We start from the raw sequence: 10,903 nt of genomic DNA, 5'->3' as shown, positions 1-10,903 counted from the left end.
ACTCTATGATTCTGATTCTATTCTACTGAAGATGGAACAAGCTTGTTTTCTGCTTCTCTAGAGAATAGGACCCAGAACAAACAACAAGAAAAGAGATTCCACCTCAACATTAAGAGGAACTTCCTGATAGCAGGAGTTGGTCAACAGTGGGACACACTCCCATGGAGATCTTTAGAGAGGCTGGATGGCCATCTGTCAGGGGTGCTTTGGTTGTGCATTCCTGCATGGCAGGGGGTTGGACTTGATGGCCCTTGTGGTCTCTTCTATCGCTATGATTCTATTATCTATATGCAGACTTTGTGCCCCCCCCTCAGACACACACACAACACAGCAAATCAATAAAAATATTTTGTTCACTGTGCACATTTTTATTCACACATTCATATATATTCATATTTTATAAGGAAATACTTTTGCTCCTCCCTCAGGCAGAGGCTCCAAGCACACACCTTGTTTTTCTCTTCCCTTCCAGGACAGAAAATATTTGGGAAGTGGAGGGGGGTTGGAAATAGGGCCTACAAGTCTTGTGCCCCCCTTGAGCAAGTCTCATGCATACTACAACATACTCTTATCAACATTCACATAGATGCTTTCAAAGGATAGTAATGCCCTTGCACACAATAACAATTGTCAAAAGATGGCTTCAGTACTTCTTGCAAGTGAGTGAACAAAGTAAGCTTAGCACACTTATCAGGAATTCATTATTTTATTTTTGTGCTGAATTCTGAGAGCTGCTATTGTTACCAAGGGATTTTGCAACACATTTTGTATTATGCTGTGCCTGTCATAATTTACAATATCAGAATCCTTCTTCTCGTTATTTAGACTGGAGATATATGCCCAGCCCAAAAATGTAGTGGCTGTCCATATATTTCACAGAAAGATGCAGATTAATAATTCTGCTGTTCTTCAGTCCCACACCCAATTTACTGGAGAGTACAGCACAAAGTAAATCCAAAAATCCAAGTTCAAAAATGTTAAGGTCACTAAGTTGTGTATATCATTGTTACAACTTCCACGCTAATACTATTGGGACCAGACAGCTGCTCAGCTTTACAACAGTAATCTTGATAAAAACATGATAAATGATTAGGATAATTTTTAGAGATTATACTATTCATTTAAATTGCTTAATGGAGTCATTATCAATTAAGAGATTTGTATGCAGGAAACTTCTCCAGAGGAACAGACATGTCGTTGACTGTATAACTTGTCTGTTATGCATGGCATGATTCAACAAGCCTTAGTTGTTCCAGTGTTGGAAATTAAACAAGACAGTCCAATGCATTCCAAAGTACACCATGTCACTTGAGTGTTGTTTGGACTTCAGTCTTCCAAAAGACCATTGTTATTGCTACTAAGGGCATCCATTTCATTTTCCTGCCAGCTTCAAGACATTTTTTACCATAGCCCCAATACCATCAAAGATGTGATGTAAGTCAGTTTCACACATAAAGGCTGGGGTAGTTACCACCTTGTGCTTTGTGTCCACATGGGCTTCATGGAGGATAGTTAAGGAAAACACAAGAGCTAAGTCAAACTACTCAATAAAACAGTAACTCTTCCCTATCCACCCCTCCAAAATCCTAGGCAATGACAGTCAGTGGTTTTTAGATGTCAGGTGCCTTTCAAGAAAATGATCCAATATTGAGAGGCCGTGTTGTATAACAGTTAAAGTGCAGACTTGGGAGATCCAGGTTCAAGTCCTCACTAAAATATGAAGCTTAGTGGGTGATCCTGGCCAAAATAATTGCTCTCTCAGCCTACCCTACCTCACAGGTTTATTCTCAGGATAAAGTGAAAAGGAGAGCTGCCTTTAGTTCATAGAAAGACAGGTAAAAATAAATGTAACAAACCATCTACACATTTCACAACTACATAATGCCCAGGAGGCAATCTCTGCCAACTCTTGGGTGTTTATCACATGGAGGTTTTTGCAGCTCCGATCCAGGGTGACTCCTGGTTCAGCTATGCAAATTCACGTTGTAACGTGAATGTTTTATCACACCTGGTTGCCCTTCCGAATCAAGGGGGAATTGAATCCAAAACAAGTCATATGATACGGATTCACGCAAAGCAGAGTGAGTGCAAATTGTATTACCACACCGGTGCATACCATGCAGATTCAACTATTCGAATCGGCAACCTTGCGCATGCGCAGTGGGAGTCTGAATGTATTGTGACCTTGTACTTTTCCAGGTTGAAAAAGGGTGCAAGTTCTTGTTCCCTGTTTCGCGTAATTGCATGATTGCATGGATATTTGCCTCCTTTCTGTGTCTTCTTCATCCCCTTTTTTATTTTCCCTTCCATTTCAGCAATTTCAACACACAGATAGATAGATAGATAGATAGATAGATAGATAGATAGATAGATAGACAGACAGACAGACAGACAGACAGATCTGTATATTCATTCACACACATACCCACAAGTATATATTCCCAAAAAATGAGTTGCCCTGAAAGTGAAAGGACCACCGAAAGAAAATGGGGGGAAATTGCAGCCCTGCATCATGGGAAATTTGCAACCCGGGGGGGGGGGGTTGCGGTGGTGTACCAGAGCAGAAGCAAAGTTGCATTCCACACCAGACCAATTCGGAGTGAAATCGAAGTGAGCTTGGAAGTGATTTCTGTGAATTTGCTTGTTAGCGATTTCACCAAAATGAGGGGTTATTTTGGAATCACTGCGGAAGCACCACAGAAGGAGCCCCCATAGAAAGGAATCACGTGTGATAACACATCACATTATTGCGTGAATTCGCATAGTTGGACCTGCAGTCATGTCAGATCTGAGCTGCAAAAACCTCCATGTGATAAACACCTTGGTATCATTCTGTCCCTAAAACACATTTAACAACAACCTGGGAGCTATCTCATTGAGAACAATGGGGAATTACTCCACAATTTTTTTTTGGGTCATAAGAAAATTAAGCAACCAAGAAATAGTATGATTTAGACATTGTGTGAATGACCTAGCGAGAACCTCAAACTTATACCTTCCCTGTTGTCCTCTGGCATGTCTGAAGACAACAAAAGTTTCATTTTGCTTAACTAACCATTCCTTAGTTTTGCCAAACCCAGATAGAGGCTGCAATCCGACATGATTCAGTGCAGTGTAATATGTAGATATGCTAAGATGAGCCATATACTGCTCCCTTGGACTTTCTGTATAGCCTCTGAAGCACTAACACATAGCCTTCAATGCCTCATGCGGAGCAGAGGCAGGATCAAAGAAGTATCTGGATACATCTACTGTACATGCAAAATATTTAGAGTATTGCTGAGATCCACTGGAGTCCTCTAAAGGTCTCAGTGCTGAAGTAATCATTTCATGTCTGGTTGTGGTAACATAGCCAGGTGCTTCTCTGACCCAGTCAATTCCTCATAAGGCACATAATGGCTGGTGGTAGCAGCTTCAATAAGTTCTTTGGGGGGGAGGAGTTTTAGGTATTGTGAAGAGAGGAAGGGAACACCAACATCTGCTGCACCCAAAAAAGGACATACCTAGGAGTAAGGGAAATTTATGCATGCATATGACCCTAAGAATGCCAACTCTGGATATTTTTGCCTACTGGCTTGTTTCAACAAAACCAGCATAAAGACTAATCTGCCTCGATCCAGAAGTAACAATAATCTATGTTCATTAAAACAGAAGCAAGAGCTTTTGCTTGCCCTCAGTCCGTGCCAGAGAAGGAGAGGAGAAGCAAGTGTTTAACAATGCTAAAGGATGGTAAGTTAAAAATGGAAGCAAAAGTTCCCAATGTCCTCCTTGTGCCAGAGGAGGGCAGAGGAGGGAGTGTATATGCTGGAAGCTAATTCATAGTTCAGCATTACATCCACACAATGCAAGTAACAGCAGTTAATAACTTTCCTGACAGATTCATTACATTTTCCCAGAAGGCGAACCTTGTGAACTTAAGGAAACTAATCTCCTAAAGCAAATATTACCATTTTTGTAATGCAGAAACAACTATGCTGTCAAAAACCAGGTGCCCTGAATCTGGAAATCTGGAGGGGAAAATAGGCAATGCTACTAGTGGAAATTTATCAGACAGATTTGACATGTGTTCCTGAAAGTTCTTCAATTCAGCTGTGAAATATTTATTTCTTGAATGGAACTTGTTTTCATATATGTGTACTGAACAAGAAATTGCAAGAAAGAGGAAAATTCTTCAGTTACTACCTTAATCCAGCCACACACAAAAAGGATATTGTTACTTCTTTAACATGGTGTTTTCCTCCCAGTGCTTTTATGGCCCCAGCAGTTCCAGCATAAGGCCATTTACCACCTTGCTCTTCTTCATGTCCTACAGTGACTTCCGTACCAGGAAGAACCTTTGCAGCCAGGACTGGTGAAATGCAACACAGACTAAAATAATAATAATAATAATAATAATGATGATGATGATGATGATGACAAACTCTTTTGAGACTCTTCCCAAAGATGATCTATTTTGTACAACATCAAACTACATTTGCGCCTATCTTCCCTTATTAAAAATAGCAAGCACTAAAATACAGAATATTACTAAAATCAGTACAGTCCTCATAAAAACAAAACAGCACTTTGTCCAACACAATCAGGAAGGCAGGAGTCTTACTGCTGTCATTTTAACACAACTTATGAACATGGCTGTCTTTTTGAAAATTACTCCAAGAGATAAGTTATGTTCAAAGGTCTACTTCTTTATCCTATTTTCTTTCTATTTTTTTCTTTTATCTGAATGTTTTATGATGATTGTAAAGAAGATTGTTTGCATTAAACCAATTTAAAAAATTAAAAAGAAAAAAGAGAGAGAGAGAGGAAATGTTAAGCAGCTACACTGCATGTTCTTTCTATATTGCTGATGGCAATAACAATAACTGGTTTCAGGATAAGATTTTTGTATTTGATGAGTAATTTTCTTTTGACTTTTTAGGACATATGTTTAATAATCACTTGGTGTCTGTGTCAGCGCAACTGCTCACAGTCTGTCAGGTAGATTTGACAGAATTGGCTACTGGGAAAGTACATAAAGGCTTCAAACTGTAGAAGCTACGTGAAGTTAACTGGAAAAGGAAGAAGCAGCATAAATATTAGACATTTGGAGGTGGGGGTTCAGCAGAAGTAAACCAAACTTGAAGAAGGCCCAGAAGCAAAGGAGAGGGAGGCAAGTAGTGAGATGAGAATAGGGACTCAGGACAATACTAGGTGGAGGAGACAACATCTAAAGAAAAAGGAGTGTGGAAAATTCAAAAAAATCCTGTAGAGGACTGATATGCTATACAGTCAAGAAGTCAGGAGGCAGTAAAGAAGCTGCAGAATACATATTTTGAATCAGGGCTGTGGAGTTCGAGTCAGAAACAATTCTGAATCAGTAGAAATGTACTGACTCCAACTCTGGCTTCAAAAAGAAATAACATAAAAATACACTTGTCCTGCCACATTTGTGGCAGATTTGATTATTCACGGATTTTATTGATATGTTCTCTCTAAGACTATCTAGGCCTTCCTCTATGGTCAACTTTAACCAAAAGTCATACTGAAGGACCTAGAGATTCCTAGAGGGAACAGTCCACTAGGCATTTGTAGCTCCTCCAGCGTAATTCTATGGTCAATGTCAGGCAGATGGTGACCACAGAGCTGCACTGGAGGACCTAGAAATTCCTAGACAGGTGTTCTCTCAGTAAAAACATTGTTTTTGTTATTTGTGGTTTTTCCACATTCACAGGGATCCTGTGCCCCTAACTGCAGCAAATGTGGAGGGGCGAGTATATATGGTAATTATATCAGTTTATATTTATATGGTGAAAACATCATTTTTGTACATATATTTTACATTAAGTCTATTTTATGTTTTATAAAACTTAAATCGCCTGATGATTCACAGGGTGGTAATTTTATGCTACTATTTTATTACTGTCAATATGGTATTACTAATTAATATGCATTTATCATTTAGAAAGCAGTTAGACTCAGACAATAGAAAAGCAGAGGCATTGGAGTCGAAGGTTTGGCGTACTGATTCCACAGTCTTGTATTGAATCACTGCCCTCATGTCCTGCTTGTGATGTTTCCAGAGATTGACCACAGCTGGAAACAGCAATAGCAATAGTAAGGAAATTTGCATACTGCTTATCAGTGCACTTAAGCACTCCCTAAGAGGTTTACAATGTGTAAGCTAATTGCCAACAAACAGGCTGGGTACTCATTTTAGCAACCTATGGAAGATGCAAAGCTGAGTGGACCCTAGAGCCCTGTCTGGGATTGAACTCACAACTTTGTGGCTGTGAATGGCTGCAGTACCAACATATAACCACTGTACCACCAGCAAGCTAGATGAAACAAGCCTTTAGTCTGATCCAGCAGAACTATTCATATTACTCATACATTAACCATTTAAGGTCCAAAACACACTGCAGAAATAATCCAATATAAGACCATTTTAACTGCCCAGACTCAGTGTTAGGGAATCCTGGGAATTATAGTTTACTGTGGCACCAGAGCTCTCTGAGATGGTTAAATGTCTCACAAAACTACAGTTCCCAGAATTCCCTAGCATTGAGCCAGAGCAGTTAAAGCAGTCTGAAACTGAATTATTTCTACAGTGTGTTTTGGACCTAAATTGACTTTGCCCAACTTGTGATCCATCAAGCTAATAAAGTAGGCTCAAGTAAATAACAAAAACATTCATCGCCGGCAGGCTTAGATTTACCTTACAAAGTTCCAAGGGATACAAACATGAACAAATTTTTCCTTTAACATATTCTTGACAAGACTGCAGCATTCCATGTAATCTGAATTATATTTTACCTCAGAGATGGCTCATTTAAATGCTCCTTCATTATAAAATTTACATACCCAATGGGCTTTCCAGCTTTGTGGAAATCCTTTAATACACGTTCCACATCTCCATTCACTTTACAATCCTTCCCATCCACAGCAAAGGTAGACCTATCACAGTAAAAAAACTTATATTATTTGCAATCTGAACATTCATAAAGGTAGGAAGAAACTCTTCTAGAACATGGCCACATAGCCCGAAAAACCCACAAAAAATATTCATAAAGGTATCCTAAAGTTCAAGATAACAATGGCTAACATACCGTAACTAAGCATGGTTACTATGCTTAAAATGACTAAAAAAAACCTCTCTATGAATGCAAATACCCTAAAAAAAAGAAAATTATTCAGAGGAGGAAACAAAAGAAGAAATTATTAAGGGAAAGAAAACAATTAAGGCAAAGAAATCCCACCACTTCCTTTCAACGTGTGGAAAGTTTTTCCCCCCCCAACTCTGGAGCAACAGTAATAGGAAACAGGAAACCCAACACTTGCCTTTCCCTTTCAGTGTCACCTATAAAGCCACATTATAAAGTGAAAGCAACATTAAATTCAGTTTTCTTCATTAGGCTAGGGTACAATTTGGCTGGACAAAAATGGTATATACATATTAGAGACAGCGAGACTTCAAAACATATACAGCACTGATATTTATTCTTAATGAAACAAGAAGCTGGTATCAAAAGTCAGACAAATGGTATGTGACAATTAAATCCCATGCAAGACAGTTCAGAAACGTCCCCAGTCAGTGAGACTCTCTGGTAAGTGAAGTCGAAGGCTTTCATGGCCAGCATCCATAGTTTTTTGTGGGGGTTTCGGGCTGTATGTTTTTTTTAGGCTTCTAGAACAGGGCCACACAGCCCAAAAAAACCCACCCCAAAAAAATCTCTGGTAAGTGTTTATAAGCCTGCAGCCACAGTCAGCTTGTAATTTATTTTGCAGTGTCCCTTAGTAATAACTGTTTAATAAATAATTCTTACTATTTACTAAATATTTATTAGTTAACTAAGTTAATAACTTAGTTATGAAGTAATAACTAACAGTAACTAAATTGTTATTACTAAAGGATACTGTGATAAATAATACCTAACTAAATAACTAATCAGTAAATAGTAATATGGAAGTATATTGTAATGTTAAATAGTAACAGTAACAGTAAGCAAACATATTGTGGTCACTTATAAAATTCAATACTCAACAGGTTTTTGGCAGCTCCAAATCCTCCAGGGAATATCACAGCATCATGATCATTTGCAGTAAGTTTATTCAAGTCTGCAATTTTACCACGAGCAATCCTTGCTGATTCTGCCAAGACGTTTCTTAAGGAAAAAACAAAAACAATAGAAGTGTTTATAAAATTTTGCTTTCAAACTATACAAAAAAGAAACAAACAACTAATACACCTAATTGCTACAACCTCTGAGAAAATACACTTGCATTGAGGAAGCAGCTGAATAACAAAGTTTTTAAAAATTAATCATAAGCCTTAGACTGGCAGTGCATATTAATGCATTTCATTTTAAAGTATTTAATTGTATCATTTTCTCAAGCCACTTTAGTACAATTAGATGATCAAATGTTTTACCAATCAACTCAGTAATGTTCTCTATCAGCCTTTCTGAAAATGTTAAAGCATTATTTCAGACAGCCAAACATTCCTGCTTCCTACAAAGAACTTCAAATATATGTCGACATACACACATGCATAAAGGAACTGTCATATTAAATTAAGTCTTACCTGGATTCCCCTTCAGCTGGCTGTCCCTTGCTATGGTCAATAACATGCATCTGAGAAATATTTGGGGCATACATCTGAACGTCAGCTCCCTCACGGCTCAAATGGACCAATATGCTATGAAACACATTGAGAAATATAGAAAGGGAAGAAGCAAAATGTCAACCATACAGGAATGAATATTAACTTACAACCAAGGTTTGAAAGGAAGTATCTGAGTGTTGGCAGAAGAAACACTCCAAATTGCTTATGTGATAAATTACACATTAGTAACTGGCACTAGATCCAGTCTGATCTTAAATGTAAGTAGGGTCAACTCTGGTTAGTACTTGAATGGGAACAGCCAAGTAATATCAAGTGCTGTAGGCTATACAAGTGGGCCCTTTTTATTCCTGGGAGTTTGGTTCCAGAGGCCCCTGCAGGTGGGGGAAAACATGGAAGCTCAAGTCCCACTGGATAATATGGGGCATGGCTAGGCTTGCCATATCCCACCTGTGGGCGGGTCCGCACGGTCTCGCCCCGGGTTGGCCCCGCCCCCAGGCTTTGTTGCAAAGTGTGCAACAGCGGTGGCAGGAGAAAGAGAGGCGCCTCTGTTGGCCTCTCTCCTTTGGCGGGGGGGCTTCCCTCTCCTCTTTGGCTCCGCTGGAGCCGAGGGAGGGAAAGAAGCCTCGCCTGCTGAGGCCAGACTTCTTTCCCCGCCTGAGCTCCGCCGGCAAAAATGGAGCCCAGGGGGAAAAGAAAGCCTCCCTGGGGGCGGATTCCTTCTCCGCCTGGGCTGCGTCCAATGGAGCCCAGGCGGAGGAAGAATCCTCCCCTCAGCGAGGCTCTTTTTCAAATGTAGGACCCCCTCAAAAAAGTCCTACATTTGAAAATTTCATCCTACATTTGTCCCGGTTTGGAGGTCCTGAGAAATGGCAACCCTAGGCATGGCAGATGCTCAAATCAGCAGGTGGGAAGTCTGCCAATACCAAGGACCCACTGTATTTCAGAGGAAGAAACTTGCAAAATCACCTCTGAGTATGCTTTGTCTAAGAAAACTATGAAATTCATAGGGTCACCATAAGTCGACAGCCAACTTGGAGGCACATATACGCATACAATTGGACTGTTCATCAGTTCAACCGATAATCATTTGGGAAGCCTATAATTGTAAAAATTTAGACTTACGCAGAAGCTTCATGGATTTCAGTACCATCATAAACGCCACATCCCGAAAGGACCTAACAAGATAAAAATGTTGTGATTATTGGCATCTGGTCACCATTGTGAAAATAGAAGATTGGATTAGACAGGGCTTTCATCTGACCAAGCTTGGTTCTTCTCATGTTCCTATATTCAAGAACACAAATTGCAAGTGAACACATAACTTTGGAAATACAGTACAATGACAACAACTGGAGTTTCAAAAGTTTATTATCAGACCAGTCAACACAACTAAGGAGAATATCACACCAGGAAAATCAGGAGATTAAAAAGGCATTTTCCCGGGAAAGTCACTCAATCGCAGAAAAGATTCTCAGATGACGTCGCAATCTAAGAGGATTTATTATTGGAAGAACCAGGAATTACTCTTTCCAGGATGTGTGTGAAAATCTTTGCCCCGGCCGCATGACTTTCCTGGGGAAATGCCTTTTTAATCCCGATTTCCCCCCCCCTCCAAATATGTGATAGTCTCCTAAAACAGTTGAAATAAAGAAATATAGAATACTTTATATGTAAATTACACTCAGCTCAATGGGATTTACTTCCAAGTAACCTGTTTAGGTTGAGGCTTATCCGCCATTGACACAAATTCAAGAAGAAAAACAGGACACCTATCAACCATTTACTTTTCTCAAACTCAAGCTGTATTTTCTTGTGGGTCAGAAAATGTTATGTAATGTTGCCACACATCTTTACCAAATGCTCTTTTCTCCAGCCACCTCCTGGTGTCATTAACCACATTTATCTGAGACTTAAACTGAGAAACAAATTATGTTTCACGGTATGGTACCCAAAAGAGGCTCAGAAGCCCTCAGCCTCTGTCCAACTTTGCTCCCGGCTAAAACACCATTTTTATTTCGCACAGATGAGTAAAATATCATGAATCAGCCGCACAATATCCATCCATGCGCCACGACTTCCTCCATCCACAAACAAATAATTTCACAAGTACATGTAACTACCTGGGGTGTATGTTGTCGTTGTGGCTAGTGGTGAGGGAGGTGAATACACATCGTGTTTTTATTGAACTACTTATTTGTTATTTTTATTGATTAGTATTTTTCCTGAGTGCATTCTATGAAAAATACTGGTTCATTAGCTTGGGAAAATTGTTAGTGGATGAGATTTGCCTAGAGTGTTAAC

General features: G+C 39.5%; 1 protein-coding gene across 1 annotated transcript; it reads right to left on the bottom strand.

Annotated features, from left to right (window-relative positions):
• Positions 1 to 687: 687 nt before the first annotated feature.
• Positions 688 to 10,096, bottom strand: GATD3 (glutamine amidotransferase class 1 domain containing 3). Its single transcript, XM_042460521.1, has 6 exons — positions 9,725 to 10,096; positions 8,561 to 8,674; positions 8,022 to 8,141; positions 6,841 to 6,933; positions 4,212 to 4,368; positions 688 to 1,501 (listed from the first exon to the last, which is right to left on the bottom strand). The coding sequence occupies exons 2-6, from the start codon at positions 8,632 to 8,634 to the stop codon at positions 1,373 to 1,375; spliced, it is 573 nt and encodes a 190-aa protein (XP_042316455.1). The 5' UTR covers positions 8,635 to 8,674; positions 9,725 to 10,096; the 3' UTR covers positions 688 to 1,372.
• Positions 10,097 to 10,903: the final 807 nt, after the last annotated feature.

This window comes from Sceloporus undulatus, chromosome 3 (assembly GCF_019175285.1).
Source record: "Sceloporus undulatus isolate JIND9_A2432 ecotype Alabama chromosome 3, SceUnd_v1.1, whole genome shotgun sequence".
Classification (NCBI taxonomy): Eukaryota; Metazoa; Chordata; class Lepidosauria; order Squamata; family Phrynosomatidae; genus Sceloporus; species Sceloporus undulatus.
The sequence above is the reverse complement of the archived record's forward strand: the minus strand, read 5'-3'. Positions and strand labels throughout refer to the sequence as shown.

Excerpts from the sequence above, each read along its gene's own strand:
- GATD3 (XM_042460521.1), bottom strand. The coding sequence starts at position 8,634 with ATGTATGCCCCAAATATTTCTCAGATGCATGTTATTGACCATAGCAAG. Across the intron at positions 6,934-8,021 it reads TTTGGAGCTGCCAAAAACCT|GTCTACCTTTGCTGTGGATG; the intron begins GTTGAGTATTGA and ends TTACTGTGATAG. Across the intron at positions 4,369-6,840 it reads AAAGCTGGAAAGCCCATTGG|TCTGTGTTGCATTTCACCAG; the intron begins GTATGTAAATTT and ends TTATTATTTTAG.